Source organism: Hemitrygon akajei, chromosome 1 (genome assembly GCF_048418815.1).
Source record: "Hemitrygon akajei chromosome 1, sHemAka1.3, whole genome shotgun sequence".
In the NCBI taxonomy this organism is placed as follows: domain Eukaryota; kingdom Metazoa; phylum Chordata; class Chondrichthyes; order Myliobatiformes; family Dasyatidae; genus Hemitrygon; species Hemitrygon akajei.
Genome location: NC_133124.1, coordinates 34,523,084 through 34,545,545, shown reverse-complemented (window position 1 = coordinate 34,545,545; position 22,462 = coordinate 34,523,084). Strand labels below are relative to the sequence as shown.

At 42.0% G+C, this 22,462-nt stretch overlaps 1 protein-coding gene across 2 annotated transcripts in view; it reads right to left on the bottom strand.

The window, feature by feature from the left end:
* The window catches only part of slco5a1 (solute carrier organic anion transporter family member 5A1), a 203,170-nt gene extending 181,159 nt beyond the window's left edge, over window positions 1-22,011 (bottom strand). For both annotated transcript variants that reach the window (XM_073040807.1, XM_073040811.1), the window contains exon 1: window positions 20,772-22,011. In XM_073040807.1, the coding sequence (XP_072896908.1) occupies window positions 20,772-21,552 (781 nt within the window). In that variant the 5' untranslated portion in view covers window positions 21,553-22,011. The remainder of the gene's footprint in view (window positions 1-20,771) is intronic.
* Between the last annotated feature and the right edge of the window lie 451 nt (window positions 22,012-22,462).

The window sequence follows — 22,462 nt, the reverse complement described above, 5'->3', positions numbered from 1 at the left end:
GTGGAGTGACATCTTGCAATTTTCCAGTCCTCCGGGACCATTCCAGAATCAAGTGATTATTGAAATATCATGACCAATGCATCCGTTATCTCTTCAGCAACCTCTCTCAGAACAATGGATGTAGTCCATCTGGAGCAGGTGACTTATTCACCTTAAGACCTTCAAGCTTGCCTAGCACATTTCCCTTTGTAATAACAATGGCACTCACTCCTGCTCCCTGACACTCACGGACCTGGTGTCCTCCACAGTGAAGACAGATGCAAAATACCCAGTAAGTTCATCTGCCATTTCTTTGTCCCCTATTACTACCTCACCAGCATCATTTTCCAGAGATTCCAGAGATCCAATATCAACTCTCACCTCCCTTTAACTCCTTATATAACTGAAAAAAATTTTGGTACCTTATTTTATATTATTTGCCCTCATATTTCACCTTTTCCCTCCCTATAGCTTTTTTAGTTTTTTTTTGTTGGATTTTAAAAGCTTCCTGATCATCCAACTTCCCACTCACTTTTGCTACCTGATAGGCCCTTTCCTTGGCTCTTTTGCAGTCCTTAAGTTCCTTTGTTGGCCACAGTTGCCTGTCCCTGCCATTTCAGAACTTCTTCCTCTGTGGGACATATCTATCCTGTGCCTTGTGAACTAGTTCCAGAAACTTCAGCCATCTCTGCTCTGCCATCATCTCCACCAGTATCCTCCTCCAATCCACCTGGTCAAGCTCCTCTCTCATACCTCTGTAATTCCCTTTATTCCATTGTGATACAGATACATTTGAGTTATGCAGTATGAATTCAATCATATTATGATCAGTGTCTCCCAAGGGTTCCATTATATTAAGCTCCCTAATAAAATCTGGGTTATCACACAACACCCAATCGAAGACAGCCTTTCCCCGTGTAGGCTCGTGCACAAGCTGCTCTAAAAAGCAATCTCGTAGGCACTCAACAAATTCCCACTCTTGCAATCCAACACCAACCTGACATGCCCAATTCCCTTGCATATTGAAGTCCCCCAATACAAGTGTGTCACTGCCCTTATTACAAGCCTTTTCCAGCTCCCTTTGCAATTTCAACCCCACATCTTGGCCACTATTTGGATGCCCATATATGATTTCCATATTGTGCCAACCATGATCAATCTAACCCTTCCCTCCGACATAGCCCATAACCCTCAATAATTTTTCATTTACGTCCCTATCTAAGAATCTCTCAAATGTCCCTAATGTGTCAGCCCCTATCACCACCTCCAGCAGTGTACGCCACCACGCTCCATCTAAGAAATCTACCTCTGACATCTCTTCTAAACACTCCTCCACTAACCTTAAAAGCATGTCCTCTGGTTTTAACCACTGCTGCCTTGGGAAAAAGGCAATGGCCATCATCCTAACAATCTTACACACGTTTACATCTACCAAACATCTGTCATCCTCCCTCGCTCTAAAGAGAGAAGCGCTAGCTTGCACAGCCTTTCCTCACCCATCTTTTCTCCACACTTTCCGAGTGACATCCTTCCTATAGGTGGGCAACCAGAACTCCAAGCGCAGCCTCACTAACAATTTGTACAGTTGTAACTTGACATCCCAACTCCTGTGCTCAGTACCATGATCGATGAAAGCATGCATGCCAAGTTCCTTCTTCACCAACATGTCCAACCATATCCCCACTTCCAGCTCCCCAAAGTCTCTCTTTGTTCTACAACAACCTCCAGGGACCTACCACTTACTAGACAAGTCCTGCCCCAGCTTAATTTATCAATGAGCAACACCTTTGCACAAGTATACACTTTCCACAATAATTCCAGCCCCTTATCTGAAAACTGCCTTCACAGTCGAAAGTTAGGCATTGAAGTCGATGTCTAAATAAAATCAATGGAAGTAGATTTACAAAGAGGAGTGCAACCAGTAGCCAAAAAAGGCAAATGTCTCCCCAAAAATCTTTACTTATTTTTCTCCATTGTGAATGATATCACCTTTCGTGCCATTCCCACCATAAAAATGATGAATTTCATCTTCCTTCTCCCTTACACTCAGAAATGGTTAAAGAAAGAACAAAAGGCAAAGAACAATTGATTATTATCGTGCAGCAAAGACTGAGGTCAAGTATCAGGCCATTTGTGGATGGTTAGAAAAGTGATAGCACTGCATTATAAAGACAATTATGATTTTGTTTATGAATTGAGGATTTAATCTCAGTGTCCACTCTATCACATATCCAAAAAACCCTCTATTGCCTCTTCCATGAAAACAAAGGAAAATGTGTTTGTGAATCCCATTACTCTGATGGATCAGAATTATCAGAATACTTTGAATCAAAATCCACTATAAATACAAAAGAAAATTCTATGATAGACTCTATTGATTAGTGATGTGCTGGTCTAATAACACCGAATCCTGGTTCGCTGGAATACGAATTGGTAAATTGGCTTATTTTTGTCATATGTACCGAGGCGCAGTGATAAACTTTGTTTTGCGTACCATTCATACAAACATTCCAGTACAAAAGTGCACTGAGGTAGCAGAAAGGAAAGCAGTCTGCTAATTCAGCATTTAGTGCAGACAGAGTTCATGGTGGGGAGGCAGGTTTCCATGACATGCTAAGCCATGTCCACAATGCTCTGCAGCTTCTTACGGTCTCAGACAGAGCAGCTGCCACACCAAGTCATTATGCATCCAGATAGAATGTTTTCTCTCATGCGTTGATAAAAATTAATGAGGGTTAAAGGGTACATACCAAATTTCTTTAACATCCTGAAGAAGTGGACGCTCTGGTGAGCTTCCTTTGTCATGGCAACACTAATAGCCTGTCCATTGTTGGTGACAGGTTATTGGTGATGTTCACGCTTGGGAATGAAGCTTTCAACTCTATTGACCTCAGTACCACTAATGTAAACGGAAGTATGTGCACTGCTCCCGTTCCTGAAGTCAGTGACCAGTTCTCTTGTTTTGCTGACACTGAGGGAAAGGTTGTTCATGACACCATGCTAATATGCTCTCTAATTTATTCCTGTACCCTAACATCATTCTTTGAGACAAGATGGGGTCATCTGCAAATTTGTAAATGGAGCTGGAGCAGAGTCTGGCCACATTGTCGTAAGTGTATGGGGAACAGTGTAGGGAGCTGAGGGTGAAGCCTTATGGAGCACTAATGTTGAGAATAACCTTGGCAGAGGTGATGCTCTCTATCCTTACTACTTGCTATCTGTTGGTCAGGAAGTCAAGGATCCAATTGCAAGGGAGGTGTTGAATCCACGTCTCTGAGCTTGGAGATGAAGACACTCTATCTGAGGAAAAATACATTAGTAATAAAGGACTTGCAGCAAAGATTCCCCAGGTTGACTCCAGGATGACATGATTATATATGAGTTTAGAAGATTGCAAGGTGAACTTGCTGAAACATTCAGAAATCTAATGATTGACTGGTTTGATGCAGGGGTGGGGCAGTGGTACAGATAGTACCTCCACTACCTAGCAACACTAGAGACCCAAGTTCAACCTTGACATTGGAAGCTATCTATATGTAGTTTGCATTTTCCCTCAATGACCTTGTGAGCTTCCTCTGGGTGCTCCATATTCTTCACACATCACAAATTAGTTCAGGTTAATTGGCCATTGTAAATTGCTGATAGTCTACAGATGAGTGGTAGAAGAGAGGGAGGAATTCTGGGTTAATGCAGGGTTAGTGTAAATGGGTTATTGATGGTTGGCACAGACTCAGTGGGCCCAAGAACATGTTTCCCTGCTGTATCACTCTGCGACTCTCCACTGGTGGAAGTCCATAAAAGTAGGGGGCAGAATCTCAAAACATAGGGCCACTCATTCAGGTCATGGTGAGACGAAATTTCTTCACCCTTAAGTATGATAGATTCTGGTTTCTCAATCTAAATTTGAAAAAAGGAAACTTCTTTCATCCAGTTCATGGTAGCTTCAGTCTACAGCCTGAAGCAAATGGGAGTAAAATTCCATTCCTGATGATTGTGGCTTTTGTACCAAAATTATCACACTATCTAATGCAACAGACCCTCTTCTTGTGTTGGTTAGAAAGCCTAACAGTTTAAAAAACCCGAGAAGGATTCCTACAGTCATGCAACAATGCAGCCTTGTTGAGACAGACATTCTCTGAAGGCCCTCCAGCTATAAGAGCGAGTAGAGGGTCAACTCCAACTGTTGGGTGGCTGATCAGCAGACTCACTGACAGGTGCCTGTCCTGGCAGCAAGAAACCTGGAAACATTGTAAACTGCTGGGTCTCACCTAAATAGAACTGTACTCTGTTTCAACCCCATGCAGAATCAGGTCAACATCAGGATGCCCAACTGCGATCAAAGTAAATAGTGGATGAGGAAGTGGAGAAGATCCCAAATTATTTTTATATGGATTTGTTGAGTTTTCCTTGTCTTTATGGACACTCAAAAAGAGAACTTAAAGTTTCTTTCTTGGGGGATTTCTTCATTTTCATCTACCTCCTTTAGAGTGCAAGAACCAGATTCTTTTAACCTGGAACCTGAAGCCTCAGATAAATCTTTGTCTTTACACCTAACTTCACTGAAAACTGAAGTCAGTATGAGGTAAAACAAGCAATGTGTCTGATCTCCTCAATGTTAGTCAGGATAGGTTTGATTACAAATTTCTCAAAAATTATCCGGTAAAACAAGTGAGCAACTCGAGGACCAAATGTCATTAAAGAAGCACCTAGAACACGGACAGTTTTAAAGCCGCTGAACTTTTACTGCACAAAGCGATAGATTGCCCTCTTGCTGCACTGCACGAGAGCATGTACAAGATGAAAGTCCTGCCTTAAATTTACAAGTACTTTGGCAGCTCTGCACTCCCAGTCCTGAGAAGTCAAAAACCCAAGGGAAATATGCTTTCAATATGCTTCAGACACAACATAAGTGCATCTCATAAATTGTCAGCATAGGAAGTTTAATACCTCAACATGCTGATGTTCTTTCCTTGATTAGATTCATTCAGGCTATTGCACATCAAGGGACAAAACTATTCCTTTGATACTGATATACCTACTGACCTATAATCCAAGAACAAAGGCTGCTTCCTTTTACCAGTAAAAAAAAACCCTCAAAGTTATTCAGCTCTCCTCAAAACATGTACAGTACTTGCTCTCAAACAGATGTCATGATGTAATAATATACTGGTGTCTAAGTCATCAGCAGAGAAAGAAACAGAGTTGATGCTTCAGGTCAATGATAGTTCATGTGTTTGCAAAAAAGCTAATTAGGCTTTCACTAGTACTCATTCCTCAAGCCTTATCAACAGTCAGCAGAAGCATTTGATGACTGTGATGAATGTAATGTCAATTTCCCTCCCCATTTCGTTATCTGATTTTCATTTGACAAATCTCTTCATTGGGAAGACGTGAAACCCAGTGAAAACGATGATTATAGACTACCATTTCTCATATCACCCAGCCACATACATATCAAGACCTTCTTGTTCCACCTGCAGAGTAGTCCATAAGTCCTATAATTATCTCATCTGCCATCTCAGCAATCACAGTTCTGGACTGGAAGCAAGATTTCCTCAGTCTGAGAAAGGGGTGGTCCTTTAAGGTTGTCATAGCCAAGGAAGATAGTGGGGATAAGCTCGCACTACCTATTAAATGCTTCCAATGGTGTGCATATCAAATAGCCTCTGACTAACAAATCCAGTTCCTTGCCTTCACATGTGGCTTAGCCACCAAGTCCAGCAGAACCCTTCCTCAAACAGGATAAGGGTCAAAGGTGGGTTACTGGTGCCTTAAAAACAATCGCTTTGGGCAAATGGATCTCATCAGCCGTGGTTGGCAGCTCATCTAGAAGAAAAACTCTGATCTCAAACTTCCGCTGCCTTGCACACTCATGCAGAAGGCCTCAGGAGGAAAAATTTCCCAAGGAAAAACCCAGAGCTGGAGTCCCTAAGGCAGTCTCAGATTGAGTTCAATGTTGACTGGCCGCTCCTGCTACACAGTTAGTGCCAAACCGTATCAGTCTCTGCTGTTCCTTTGGACTCACCAGCTTGCTCTCCATATCACACTGCTCTGGCTTGTGTATCATGTAGACCGCTAGGATGCAATCTCCATGGTCAACTCCAGCTAACTGAGGGCCTCAATAATGTTAAGGCAGGTGTTCCCAATCTCTTTTTATGTCATGGAGTCTTACCATTAATCAAGGAGTCCATGGACCCCAAGTTGGGAATCTCTGTGCTAAGGGAAGATAAAAATGCACCATGAGTCAGATATGGATGAGTATTGAGTAGACAACACAGTCTGTCGGGATAGTGTTAGCAAACTGTACACGAGCATTCATTGCAATCAATTTTATTGTCATGGAATTGGTTTGGTCCAGTGCACAATAAAAAGTGTGATTTAATTAATATCAATTCAACATTCTTCTGGCATATGCTATACATTCATTTGTTAGATTTGGTGGTGAGGTGGCGGTCAAACAGATGACAAATAACTTTTCTCAGACACAGGGATTTTGCCAGGATTCAGGGACCTGAGTTATAGGGAAAGGTTGCACAGGTCAGGACTTTACTGCCTGAAGCATAGGAGAATGAGGGAGATTTGATAGAGGTATACAAAATTATGAGGGGTATAGTTACGATAATACAATGTTGTTTCTATGTTCAAGAAGGGAAATAGGGATGATCAAGGAAATTACAGCTCAGTAAGTTCATATATTGGTAGAGAAGCTGTTGGAGAGGAGCCTTACGGGTAGAATTTACACACATTTGGAAAACATAACCCGATTAGGGATGGTCAACATGGTTTTGTGCATGACAGGTTGCACCCCAAAACTTAACTGATTTTTTTTGAGGAAGTAACAGAGCTGACTGCTGAGACTAGGGCAGTGGATATAGTCTACGTGGATTTAGGTAGGTCCCTCATGGTTATCCAGATGGTTAAGGTACATGGGATTCATGGTGACTTAATCATTGGGGATTCAGAACTGGCTTGCACATAGCATAGACAGAGGGTGTTGCTGTAAGGCTGTTATTCTGACTGGACGTCCATGAGCAGCCCCTGTGATGTATAGGAATGACTTAGATTTAAAATGTAGATTGGCAGGTTAGTAAGTTTACAGTGTGTCACAGACAGCAGATGACGAAGCATTGGTGAAGGTAATTAAAGATAGACACTTTGATTTACTTGCTTTTAATTAACTTGAATCTCCCTGCCATCTTGTAAAAAATGTCCACAGGAGCCTTACTACCTTGCACATTTCATTTAGCAAATGTTTGCTTAAGGAACGTCATGAAGTGTCCCCAGATCTAAACAATTCAACATCAGTGTAAACTAAACAAACCTAATGCATCTTAATAAAGCATTTATATTCAGAATGATTACAGTATTTTGAAAGAACATGTTCTTTCAGGCTTTGCGAGACTCTTAAAGGTCAAGGAAAAATGAAAAGAGAGAGTTCAAGCTTTGTGTATTATGTTACTTTGTTGGTTGAAATGCAGTGTTTTCCATAATGTGGTGCCACTCCACCCCTTTCTGTTCCAGTGGTACAATTCCCCAGTTGCCTTCTGCAACTTAAGAACAATTTGCGGAATGGTGGAGAATGAGTCCAATGGGATTGCTTTATTCAGGAGCAGCATAGACTTCCTGGGCAAATGGGGCCTTTTGTGCTAATACACTTCGATGGACTTAAAGAACTAAATGTGCTGACTTCCATTCCTCCAATCACAAGGCATACACAGGTTCAGCAAATGAGCACAAGCCTATATTAAAATAAAGAGTCTTATTCTTTCCATTATTTATTGGCCATTTCTGAGTATCATCCGGAATCCAGGAGCCGACGCAAATCATATCGGTTGGTAGGACGTACTGCAGATATTAATGTATGTTTTTTTTCAGAATGGAGCTTAAATGACCATTGAGGAACTGCATCAAACCACCTTTGTCAGGGGGGCAGGGGCTGTAAAAAAAAAATGCCACTCTACATATCATCCTAGAGATTCTGTTTCAAGACACTGTTGAACTATACATTGATTTTGCCTTGAAATGTCATAACAGGAGTAAAATAAAATCCTTGAGAATGTGATATGAGTGTAGAACCAAGAGTGCACACATGAGCTTGTTTCCATTCTGCATTACTCTGGCTCTGACACAAAGACTGCTCCAGTTACGGACAGTTTACAGGACTGTCCAAGGATACAACAGAATGTTGAAAAGTTACAGATATGATCAGAGAAATAGTAAATGGAGTTTAATCTGAATAAGTGTGAGAAGTTACACTGAGAGGTCTAACGAAAGGGGAAAGTGCACATTTCACGGTAGGGCATTGATGTAAAAGAGGGATCATGGGGTCCAAATCTTCAGGTCATTGAAAGTGGCTACACAAGTAGATGGTGTGGTAAAGAATGCAGATGCTATACTAGTCAGAGTACTGATAATAAGAGTCAGGAAATTATAGCTATATAAAATTCTGCTTGGCTACACTTGGAATATTATGTGCAATTCTGGTCACCCAGTTTCAGGAGGAATGTTGGGGTTTTGGAAATTGTGCAGAAGACATTCACCAGATGCTTTTTTTTCCCTATCCATCATTCACCTGCCACAGCCTCACAGCCCTACTCACCTCCCCTACCTGCCTGGCATCTTACACCCCTCCTCAGTCCACCAATCACCTCATAAACCTCATAATCCTTTCTCGCCACTCCCCTTCACCTCTCTATGTTGACCATGTTGCCTCTCCACTTTTGGTCCCAATGCCAGTTTTTCGACCCAAAAGTCAACAGTTCCTTTCCTCCCACAAATGCAGCTCGACCCACTGAGTTCCTCCAGCAGATTGTGTGTTTTAACTGGATAATGCCTGGATTCGAGTTTCTGAGCAATAAGGAGAGGCTGGAAAAAACTTGTGTTGCTTTCTCTGGAGCTTCAAAGGCTGAGAGGAGATCTAATAAAGGTTCATAAGACTATGAGAGGTATAAAACGGCCTTATGAATGCTGCTTATATAATGCAATGTAGCTGCAAAGTTGTGCAAGTTTTTCATTGCACCTGTGCATGTGTGTTTGTGTGTAATTTAAAAACTCGTCTTTGATTTTGAAAGAGACAAGAGAAAATCGTTATTCCCCTCAGGGTAGCGATGTCAAGAACTGAAGATCATGGTCTAAGGTGAGAGGAGGAAAGTTTAAAGGAAATTTGTGGGGCAAGTTTTTTTTTTAAGAAACACGGAGATGGTAGGTGCCTGGAACAGGCTGCTGTGGGGAGTGGTGTAAGCAGATACAGTAGTGATGTCTAAGAAGCTGATAGATACATAAATATGTAAGGAATGGAGAGATATGAATCATATTCAGGCAGAAGAGAATTAGTTTAATTCTGCATCGTGTCACGAACATTGTTGGACGAAGCTGTACTGTTCTACGGTATCTGCTCACAGGGATGATTTTCAGATCTATTATAGGTACGAGAACAGTCCACTAAAATTGCTCAAAATGAAAAGCAAGAGAGGGACTAATAAATTGGCCCCGGCCAATTTCAGACCTACAATCTGGAGGACTAATGGAAAGTCGAAAACAGTGTGGCATTTTTCACATGGCCATCACAGAATGCGCAGCTGAATCCGAAGATTCCAGGTTCCAGCATACTGTACATGTAATCACTGCTTAATAACCAAGTTCATTTATTTGGGAGTCCGGAAATGACTACAAAATTTATGCATAATTTTTAAAGAGGTATAAAAGACAAGTTTTCAATTAGCTTTTCATAAACACAAGAGACTCTGCAGGTGCTGGAACTGCAGAGTAACACACACAAAATGCTAAAAGGAACACAGCAGGTCAAGCAGCATCTATGTAGAGTCTTGGCCTGAAACATGGACTGCATATTCCTTTCCTTAGAAACTGCCAGACCGTAGCTTTAATTGTTTTATCACTTTAAGACCATTATTAAACATTTGCCTACAGAAATTAAGCACGCAAGCATAGTATTAATCTGTACCAAGTGTGAAATCTTCTAAACCTGCTCTCACAAGCTGTAAACTTTCCAGAAGCATCTTTGACCTTGGCATGAACATCTATAATTTTATAAGCTGTAATTGTTCTCAGCTTGAGAAGATGATGACGGCTGTTAAGAGTACTAAAATGTTAAAGAAAATGTTGAAATAGACAGTCATAGCAGTAACAAGAAACATCTTGCAGTTTTGAGAAGAGTTAGTGAGTATATCAGACCATGGAGCGGCTGATAATACAGAATCTGAGGCCACAAACCAGGCACGCCCAGGATCCTCTTCAGTTTGCGTATAAGGAGAAGGTGAGAGTGGAGGATGCTATCACGTATTTGCTGCACAAATCACTCTCTCACCTAGAGGGGGTCAGTTGTGCTGTGAGGATTACATTCCTTGACTTCTCTAGTGCCTTTAACACCATCCAGCCCAAGATCTTAAGGCACAAACTAACGGAGATGGGAGTAGACTCTCACATGGTGGATTGGATAGTGGACTACTTGACAGATAGACCTCAGTATGTGCGGTTGGGAGACTGTAGTTCTGACACGGTGGTCAGCAGCACAGGGGCGCCGCAGGGAACCGTACTCTCTCCGGTCCTGTTCACCCTGTACACATCAGACTTCCAATATAACTCGGAGTCCTGCCATGTGCAGAAGTTCGCTGATGACACGGCCATAGTGGGGTGTGTCAGGAATGGACAGGAGGAGGAGTATAGGAAACTGATACAGGACTTTGTGATATGGTGCAACTCAAACTACCTGCGTCTCAATATCACCAAGACCAAGGAGATGGTGGTGGACTTTAGGAGATCTAGGCCTCATATGGAGCCAGTGATCATTAATGGAGAATGTGTGGAGCAGGTTAAGACCTACAAGTATCTGGGAGTACAGTTAGACGAGAAGCTAGACTGGACTGCCAACACAGATGCCTTGTGCAGGAAGGCACAGAGTCGACTGTACTTCCTAAGAAGGTTGGCGTCATTCAATGTCTGTAGTGAGATGCTGAAGATGTTCTATAGGTCAGTTGTGGAGAGCGCCCTCTTCTTTGTGGTGGCGTGTTGGGGAGGAAGCATTAAGAAGAGGGACTCCTCACGTCTTAATAAGCTGGTAAGGAAGGCGGGCTCTGTTGTGGGCAAAGTACTGGAGAGTTTAACATCGGTAGCTGAGCGAAGGGCGCTGAGTAGGCTACGGTCAATTATGGATAACTCTGAACATCCTCTACATAGCACCATCCAGAGACAGAGAAGCAGTTTCAGCGACAGGTTACTATCGATGCAATGCTCCTCAGACAGGATGAAGAGGTCAATACTCCCCAATGCCATTAGGCTTTACAATTCAACCGCCAGGACTTAAGAACTTTTTAAAAGCTATTATTAATGCTTTTGAGATAGTGATTTAGATGCATATCATATTTTTTTACTGAGTTAAGTATTGTATGTAATTAGTTTTGCTACAACAAGTGTATGGGACATTGGAAAAAAGTTGGAATTTCCCCATGGGGATGAATAAAGTATCTATCTATCTATCTATCTATCATTAAAGATGGTCAAGAACAGATCACAAGGAAATAAACAGTTTTGACAAAAAAAACTGAAATAAGCATTTTCTATCACAAACAAAAGAAAATCTGCAGAGGCTGGAAATCTGAGCAACAAACACAAAATGCTGGAGCAACTCAGCAGGCCAGGCAGCATCTACGAGTAAAAGTACAGTCTACGTTTTAGGCCGAGACCCTTCAGCAGGACTGGAGACAAAAAGATGAGGAGTAGATTTGAAAGGTGGGGGAGGGGAGAAAAAAAGTCAGCACTTTCAATTTTTCTCTACTCCTGAATTCAAAAACGTGACCAATTGATTTACATATTTAACATCAAATTTTAAAAAAATATTTTATTATTACTTCAGGAAAATACGATCTTGAAGCAACCTGGATGATAACCTTCACACAATGGGCAGCACACAATGCCAGCGACCGGGCTGTAAGTAAGGAGTTTGTGTACTCTCCCTGTGCCCACATGGGCTTCCTTTGTGTGCTCCAGTTTCCACCAACACCCCAAAGATGGATGGGTGAGAATGCTGATTGCTCACATAGGTGTAATTGGGCGGTTCAGGCTCGTTGGGCTGGAAGGGCCTCTTACTGTGCTCTATCTCCAAAAACAAGTAGGATGCATTTTGTCCAAACTTACATACAACATAGAAATCTACAGAAGGTATAAGGCACTGCTTCCCTCTGTTAGCCTGCAGATCATCCTTGGGCAAGGTGTAGCACCTGCTTAGCCCCCTGTTTAGGGTCACATGAAGCCATGGGAGCAGGTGGTGGGTGGTCGTATGAGCAGCTGGTGCATATCACAAATCCCGACACCAGGCAGACAATCACTGAAGAGTATTGATAATGGCTGGGGTCACCCGTCTTGGAAAGACACTGCCCAGAAGAAGGCAATGGCAAACCACTTCTGTAGAAAAGTTGGCCAAGAACAGTCATGCTTATGAGATCAAGGTGGCCCATGTCATACGACATGACATATGATAATAATGATGAATATTGAACTTGGACTGCCAGAGTTTGGATGGGATAGAATTTGTTAAATATGTCCAGGACCATTTTCTCATGTATTATGTAGATAACTATAGTAGAGAGGGGTAACATAACCATCTTCTTGGGAAATGAGGCAAGACAAGTGTCAGTGAGAGAGTAGGTAAAGGGTTGTCAGTGGTATAGTGGAGAGTGAAGAAGGTTAGCTAAGATCAAAACAGGATCTAGATCAACCAGGAAAACGGGCCAAACATGGCAGATGGAATTTAACTTGGACAAGTGCAATGTGTTGCATTTTGGTAAGTTAAACCAGGGCAGGACATGCACAGTAAGTAACAGGTTCATGGAGAATGTTGTAGAACAGAGTAATCTGAAGATAAAAGTATTTAAAGGTAACTGGTTGACTAGCGGAGGGAAGGAGTGCTTTACACCTGCTTTGCTGGGGACGTACCTCCACCTAGCCACCCACAGTCGATATCTAGGAAGTTAAAATCACCTACTATTACAACCTTATTATTCTTTCAGCTTTCTGCAATCTCCCTACATCCTTATTCATCTAATTTACACTGATTGTTGAGGGGCCTAAAGTACAACCTCATCAAAGTGATCACTCCCTAAAGGCAGATTTATACTTGCGTGTCGTATCTACGCCATAGGTACCGTGTACCCTACGCTGTACTCTACACCGTAGGGTGACGTGCACCTCCCCAAAAAACTCACTCACGCGTCACGGCGATGCAGACCACAACAGCTGTGATTGGTCCGCTTGGTAGCATCGCAATTCCTCCTACGCATTTCCGGTTGCTTCTTCTCCGCCATGTCTGTACACCAATGCGAAATAGATGAACCAACTTGTCAAATCTACCTGCCGACATGCAAAAATGTTTGAAATGCATTTTCTCGTCCACATCTCTCACGGAGAAACTCAACACAGTGGCATTGAAACCCCACCGCCAACTAGCATTTTGGCGCACACCACCACATGCTTGCTACAGCATAGAGCGACACAGAAGTGAAATTCAGCGCTACGGCATAGCCCGTACACACAAGTATAAATCAGCCTTAAGTTTCACCCATATAGCCTCAATCCCAGGAACATCCCAAGTATTCTCATTATGCTCACCTTCCTCAAAAATGCAATTCCACTTCTTTCTTACCTCATTCTTATCACACTGGTAGCATCTGGACCCCAGAACATTAAGCTACCAACCCTGCACATCCCTTAACCATGTTTCTTTAAAAGCTTTCATATACCTGTCCCATGTACCTATCTATGACCAAAGTTCTCTGTCAGAGTCATCTTAAGTATTGCCTTGGAATTCTGATTGTTTCTTTTGACAAAGACACTACAGTATTAGTGAATTTTCAAAAAGCTTTCAAAGAGGTGTTGCACACAAGATTTCTCTGCATAATCTGGAGGCAGTGATAACGTATCTACAACTTGGTTGAAGGGAAAAAGCGCTAAGTCATGACACTTGGATTGCGATGTTGTATTGGACAGTCTCCAGTATCCAATAGGACCGCTGTTTGGCCAAATGCTCTTTCTATTGATTAATGATCTTGAGATTCACTTCGCATTTATTGATGTTCAAGAGATGCTACAATACTTTGCTGAAGTGCACTGCACATAATTGCCATTACTTATTAGGCACCCACCAACTATTACCCTCATTCTTTCAAAAGTATTGTTCCCAACCATTTTGTATTTGCAATTTAAGTATAAAAGATGATTCCTTAGAAAGCAATCCAAATCAACTAATCACAGAAATCATGCAAATACAAGAGATTCTGCAGATGCTAGAAATCCAGAGCAACACAGAAAAAAATGCTGGAGGAGGTTGGGCAGCATCTACAGAAATTAATAAACCGTTGATGTTTCGGTTGAGACACTTCATCAGGACTGGGAAAGTAGGCAGAAAACACCAGAATAAAAAGGTCGGGGGAAGTGAAGGGGGACCAGCTAGAAGGTGATAGGTGAATCCAGGTGGGTGAGAAAGGTAAAGAGCTGGAAAATAGGGAATCTGATAGACTTGGAGAGTGGACCATGGGAGAACAGGAAGAAGGAGGAGCACCGGGGGAGGTGAGGAGATTTAGGAGACCAGAATTGGGAATGGATGAAAAGGGAAGGAGACAAAAATACTACACTTGTTCATTCACCTCCTCCCTCACCTTCATTAAGGGCCCTAAAAAGTACTTCCAAGTGAGGCAACAACTCAGCTATTAATCTCTTGGGGTCGTCTATTGTATCCAGTGTTCACAATGCAGCCTCCTCTACATTGGTGAGACCAGACAGAAACTGGGGAGGAGGGCTTTGTTGAGCATCTCTGCTCCATCTGCCGAAAATGGAATTTCTCAGTGACAAACCATTTTAGTTCCCATTCCCATACTGACATGTTAGTCCATGGCCTCCTCTTCTGCCATGATGAGGCCACTCTCAGGGTGGAGAAGCAACGCCTCATATTCCATCTAGATAACCTCCAGTCTAACGGAATGAACATCATCGATTTCTTCTTCTATTTTTTTTTCCTTCTCCCTTCCCTCTTTTATTCCCCACTCTGACCTCTTACCTCACCTTGTTAAGAGTTTAGAAATATTCCTCAAAATAAAACAAGAAGAAATAAGGAGCATGAAAAGGAATAAAGATTGGTAATGCTCTTCAAGGACCAGTGCTGGAACTGCTGCTGTTCAGAACTTACATTATAAAAATTTTTAAACATAAAATCAAAACATCAACTAAATTTGCAAATGAGATCAATTACAAGTTTGGGTTAACTGTCAGACAGTCACTAGTGAAGAGGACTGCAAAGAAATAAAAGACATTAATAAACTTGCAGATTGGCCAAACGAAGTTCAGTACAGATAACAGTACATTTTACAAGGAAGAATGGGTAGGTCACATTACTGGATGCGAATCAAATTGATGCAGAGGAACAAAGGAAGACTGTAGCACAAAGGCATCAATTAGTAAAATGTGCCAGAGATCAGCAAGCCATAAAGAAAGTAAACAAAGCACTGAAGTTTATTTTTAGAGAAATGGAACTCAAAAGTTGGTAAACTGTGCAAAATTTGCATGCAGCCTTGGAACACCGCTTTTTCCTTTTGCCCAGTCCCTTAGGAATTCGGAAAACTTGTCTGCTCTTTGGCTCTGAAGAGGCCAATGTTGTAACACTAGACTTTTCCACAGATTTGCAAGGATCCCTGTTTGGGCAGACTGAAGGGTAGTTGATAAGATGGTAAGCTCCTTCTGTCACTTACATTCCCAATGTATGGACAGAAGGTTCTAGTACAATCAAAGATGTTTCTTCTTCATTTAGCCAGACATGCCCAATGTCCTGTAAAAAGCCTTTAAGGATTATCCTTCAATCTTTTCCTCTGTCCAGTTTGTGATCTCTTCCTGTGACAGAGCTTTTACGCACCTCTGGTTGCCATTTTATAAAAAGGATATAGAAATACTGGAAGGATGGCAGAAAAGGTTTATGCAAACGAGATTTGAAATACGTGGGTATAAATATCGAAATGTGTGAACAGACTGAATCATCTTTCTCTTAGAAACAATGGGTAAACATGAGGTCTTTGAAATTGTGAAGGGTTTTGATAGAGAGAATGCAGAAACTAGTTTAATTTGTAAGGAAGGCAACCCTTTAAGACAGTAAACAGTGTCAAACAAAGGATAGAGGGTTATGCTGAGAAATGTAGGTGAAGAGAGGTGGAAGGAGGCTCATATATAACAAATATACTGGAATAAAATGGTAGGGATGAGTGGCTCATTTCTCAGTGCATTGTATTATGTGATCCTATGTACGTTAAGCTATTGAGGAGATGATAGCCAGCAGATCTATCAATTCTGTCTCTTGCCACAATTCTCTCCAGAATGCTCATTCAGTTGTAAACTGTGAATGGCTGCATTGACATAGTGATCTTGCCAGGAAACCCTGGAGATTACGAGCAATGCCTGGCTGCACCTTCGAACACTTGTCCGGTCCATACTGTTGCAGTGGCTACCTGCTCCTGTTTGCCCTACTCTTCCTCTGAGCATCTCATCTTATTACACCATTTAAAATCAGCTGCCCACCCATACAATAAAAAAAATTCTCACCAAGAGGGGTCCTTAATATGTACAACTATTATTGCTTCCTTCCTGTCCTCCTGAGATTCTGTACCATGTGACTTCACATTCTTTGCGATTTTAATCTGCTCCCACGGGAAAGCCATAATGAGGAACTTTTTTTAAAAAAACTTTGAAGTGGAATTAGCTGCAACCGCTTCTCATTCCTAGAGTCCACGCAAGTGACGTCCTGATATGTGCTGCATGTTAAAATATTCCACACACGCAGGTGCCTCCATTCATTGCCAAGTCATATGTCCTGAGGACTCAAAAGCAAAACCACAAACTTAATGAAAGACAAGTGACCAGCCTTCTACTGAATGAAGTTTAGTCATATAGCACCGCATTATGTGATAGAATTTCTAGGTCACTAGTTTTCTTTTTGAATTTACAAACTACATTCCATTCAGGCATGTTATATAATCTGAAACACGATAAAGTCAAAATATGAAAGTTATTTACGTCTTTAATGTTTCTAGGCTATTAATATTAACAAAGATCCCACTCTCTCCTTTAGTTCTACATTATGATGGTTGTGAAATAAACATCTGACTTTACAGTGTTGCACTTCTGCTGTTAAATTAGCATTCCTGAAGAAAACTGAAGCACCAACTATAGTTTTGGATATAGACAAAGAGGATTTGCAGACTGCTTTCCCACCAGTGCCTTTCTGGATATCAAATAGCACATCTGTCTTCTCTGTTCCAACACTCACTCGTTTGAACAGAACTTAACCTGAAAACATGGGAAATATTCTCAAAATGTATTTCTCATTCAACACCTCACAAGTTTTTAAAAAGTAAAAGTTAGTACCACTTCTGATTGCTTCCAACATTTTCAATGGAACACACCAACACGTGCATTTTGCCTCTCAAACCTGATCAGTCATTCAATATGATTATGGCCGATTAATGATTTAATTCTAGTATACTGCTCTGCTCCACAATGCCTTAATAGCATTTGATCATCAACAGCATTTGGTCTATCAGTCTGAGGTTTAAAATTAGAGTGAGATTAAAGACAGAGATTACCTTTATTTGTACAGGAACATTGAAAGATAGAGAGAATTGCATTGTTCTGTATCAAATCAAATCAAAACTTTGGCATTTCATCAACTGCCAACTGTAGGATTTCAAAACCTTTACCATCCCTTGTATTTAGAAATATATCTTACAATGTCTTGTATCTGTAAGTGTTTACTAACTAATGGAAAGTCCTGGCCCCTGCAAATCTGTCCATGCTAACACTTCCCCCTGAAAATATATCAAATCAGCACCGAAGAGTTTATATTCTGGTAAGCCATATTCAGACCCATGTACTATAGGTATCATGGATAAATGTTTGTACATTATTATTTCTATATTCAGTTTCCCGATAGAGGTGTATAACATGATGAGAGGCATTGATCATGTGGATAGTCAGAGGCTTTTTCCCAGGGCTGAAATAGCTAGCACGAGAGGGCACAGTTTTAATTTGCTTGGAAGCAGGTACAGAGGAGATATCAGGGGCAAGTGTTTTTTTCTTACACAGAGAGTGGTGAGTGCGTGGAATGGGCTGCCAGCGATGGTGGTGGAGGTGGATATGATAGGGTCTTTTAAGAGACTCCTGGACAGGTATATGGAGCTCAGAAAAATAGAGGGCTATGGGTAACCCTAGGTAATTTCTCAGGTAAGGACATGTTCGGCACAGCTTTGTGGGCCAAAGGGCCTGTATTGTGCTGTAGGTTTTCTATGTTTCTATGTTAACTACTCATTACAAATTGTAATTTTGATCTATTTAACTGGATAGAATCTGCTAAAAACCCATTTTTTACCTCACCATCTTTGAGAGACGGGAAGCTGTGTTCCTGATAGTACACTGAATATTGCATACACTATAAAGAATGCATCAAAAGACAAAGTAGTTTATCAAACTAGGACAGGAAGAAAATATCGAATACTGTTCTGTTCACCAAGTACTACTTCCTTACAAATATCAATAGAATCAAAGAATTATTCAAAACCATGAAGTAATGAAACAATCATTCCTTTTAAAACAAACAAAGGTATGGGAAATCCCTAATAGGAATGCAAGTTTATATGTAGTGACAGCAAATGTGTATTTAATACATATCTAGGCAATGAATCTAGTTTTGCTGCTAACATAATTATTTATAATTACAAAGAAAACATACGTAAATCCAAGCTATTTTCATTAATGCCCGCTTCTACATATATATTTTGTTCAACTATTCTACTATTGATAATTGTTTTTTGTTGGCCAGATTATACGTTAGTATAGTGCTTGTGATAACCAGTCTTTTCCAAGAAACAAAAGATTGTCTCTGTTCTGTATGATTTGTGCCAACTATAGTATAGGACTCTGAGCCCTGATTTCTCATCTGTATTGCTACGCCTGCTCAAGCTTGAGAAATTTCACAGCTGTTATAAGCATCTATGTCCCACAAAGACTTACACCTACAGCTGTTCTGTCCCTCACAAAGGAGAAAGAAAATAGTTTAAAGGGGAATGGCATCTTTTCGGTCACAGGGAGAAAAATCCATAGCAGATTGTATATAATATGGAGAATAACTAGTTCAGACAGAGGAAAATATTGCATTATCTAGTAAGTCAGTGGCTTTACTGACAATTGCTGATTTATTTCACAATGATTAACAGTGGTTGAACTGCCTGGTATTGTGGGCACAAATATTTAGATAAATTAAATACAAACAGAATAGCATTGGATCTTAGCCATACTAACTTCTCCACTGAATTCAGTGCAACATGTGTTCATGCTGTGATATTATAAAGTCCTACCAGTTGGAATTCCCTGACCTGTAGAAGAGAATGTCATCTATTTTTGCATCAAGTGCAAATACAGTTCAATGACTTAACGACTGTACAATCAGCATGTAAAATCTACCTTCCCAAATACAAAACCAATGCAGTTTCAATACATAACATTTGTTATTAAAATAGTGTGATTATCAGCTTCAATAGGTGAATCACTACTGAAACACTAGTTCTAAGAGCAAGTACAAAGGACAATGCTTTACCAGTGTCATAAATTCCTTTAAATACTCTGGAGTTTGAAATCTAGATTTATGAAACATTTTCAGACTTAAAGTTGAGAGAAAATTATCTTAGTTTGCAGTCTGTACACTAACATTACAAATTATCAATCTCTATAATTTATTAAAAATCATACATTTTCTCTTGCGAAGCGAGATACCATTGCTCTGCCAACAAGCAACTTTCTACAAGGAACCCCTCAATATTACTAGACTGCTGAAAGATGAACAAGGACTCATTAATGAAATTTACTTCTGATAAACAAATGGCCTGTATTGTCCCGCTTCACAAATTCACAAACAAATTTCTGTCACTGTTTCAGAATTTACCAAGAATGTGTGAAGCAATATTATTCTTCGGTTAATAATCAAGGTTATTTCTGCAACATATCAGATACCATGCAACTTTTGTTAATCAAACTATCACATTAATAACCAAGACAATTCTTTCTTATTCAAGACTCCTAGCACAAGTTTGCACCAGAATCTGTCAAGTGAATGAGTAAATCACAGAAGAATGTTCAACTATTTAATATATTCCTGGTCTTGAACAGGACTGGTGGTATTTTCAGTGTAGTATCGTTTCTATAAATTTGTTTTGGCATTCATGATACTGTTAAAATATCAGACATCGGAATCTAAGCAGTCATTTATGTTTCGTCTATATTCTAAGCTACCATGATTACGTGTGCCTTCTTACAGAATTTGTTAATTAACAGATCAGTGCCAATAGCTTGCTGTTGAGTAAATAATTCAGTCTCATGCCACGATCTTTGAATCAAACGTGAAATGATCAATAGATTCCTTAATCATCATTCCTTCCAAATTTTTCAATGAAATTGCAGTGTTTATTTATACACCCTTTTATACATCCGATAAGAGCAGTCAGAAAGATGCCACAAAGTAATAATCTTGTATGTACACAACAAAAAGAACTTGTACTACAGTCGTAGAGAATTACTAATCAGTTTTGGATTATGAAAATACAAAGAGAGAATACAGTAATACTGAATAGCGATGAAACTGGGTTTCGGTTCAGTTCACATTTAAAATCCAGTACGTTATCCGCCTCAATACAAGTTAAAGGGTCATTCTTACTGCTAAAGTTGGCAGGTGACTGCTGTAAATTCTCACTTACCCAAGTAGAGGGATGCGTTCTCAGCTTTAACGTTGTCGTCCAAATAAGTGGGCCCCAGCGTGTAAATGGGGGTTGAGCCCACGCCGATGAGCAGCTGGGCGCAGACAAAAAGAGCCACGTAGAGTGAGTGCTGTCGGCCGGAGGAGTGTCTGCCCGCACAGCCAGACCCCGAGTCTCTGGCGCCGGTGCCATTGCTGGCGCTGCACAAACCCTGCCCGGACGAGGTGGTGTTCAGCTCCTGGATCTCGTAAGTGGGGGAGATGAAGTGAGGGAGAGTGAAGAGAGCGGCTCCGACGGCGATGAGGAAGCCGCCCACGGCCAGCCAGCGGGGTCTGCGACCCCGACCCCCGAAGTAGCTGATGAAGACCACCACCAGCAGGCTGCCGATGTCGAAGCAGCTTACTAGGAGACCGGACTCGGAGCTCTTCAGGTTGTAGCGCTTCTCGATGGTGGTGATGACGCTGCTGAGGTAGCCGGACACCATGAGTGATTGGATGAAGGTCAGGCAACACATACACGCCAGGAAACAACGGGAGTCGCTGAGCACCCGGCACCGGCTCTCCTTCCGCCCCGGCGTCGTTGCACAGCTGCCGCTACCCGGGGTTCGGGCTGTAACGGCGGCCAGGTTAGCGCCCCTGGCAGTCGGCGACCCGGGCTGGCCGACTCCCAGGGACCAATCATAAGGGCCGTTCAACGCCGGCAAACTTCTGGACTGACTGGGCGCCGGTTCCTGCCCGCGGAGCTGAGCGGCATCTTCCCGCAGCGAGCCGGCCGAAGCCATCCTCGCTCCCCGCTGCTGCCGGCGACGATTCCCGCTCCGTCTACACTGCTCCCCGTCGACAGAGAAGAATCAAGGCTGCTGGATCGCCACGCGAGTCGGGGCAGCGGGGGGCAGCGAGCAGTGGTCTGGAGGCTGGAGCCGGTGTGTGCCCGGCGCCGGGGCCGGGGCACGGAGTGACAGCTGGCGGCGCGGTGCGGGCAGGCGGACCGACTGGCTGCTCATGGCGGACCGGCACTGGCTGCTTTCTTCTCACCGGTGCCACAGCGGGTGGCCGGAGATGCCGGGCTGCTGAGCTGTCGCCGGCTCCATCGCCAAGAGAGCTTCGACCGGTGGCCAGGCGAGATGATGATTAACTACCCTCAAACGCACTGAGTGGGAGGGTTGTAGATGGGGGGAGGGCGCAATGTGGACAATGGAGTTTGCGCAGCGTTCCCCAGGCGGACGAATGCTGCCTGCCACTGTCACCACGGGCGCCCCACTCAAGCGTCGTTGGGTATTGCGCTTTGTTCCTCCCCGGCTATTATTTATGAATGAATTGTGTTTCGTGGTACGCCGGATGCTACATAGGACAAGTATATCAGAGAAGTGCCCTGCATCCCCAGCTCGACATTATAATTACAATTTTTTGAAAGAAGCTAAATGCAAGCCTAATTCTCCACAGGTTCGTAACCCGGGGTGACGACAGGCACTCGAGCTAACACCGCCATCAAATTCCGCGGTTTTAATAAGCATGAAGAAATCTATGTCTAGTACAATGGAAAATTTATTCGCAAAGTAATTTCCATTAAAATGAAACACAAACGCTTAATTCGATTAACCCGTGAGTAGAGGATCTGGAACATATGCGGAATATGTTGGCATGCGGCTGAAAATAATTCGGACACCGTTTCACTACTGTTCAAAATAATAA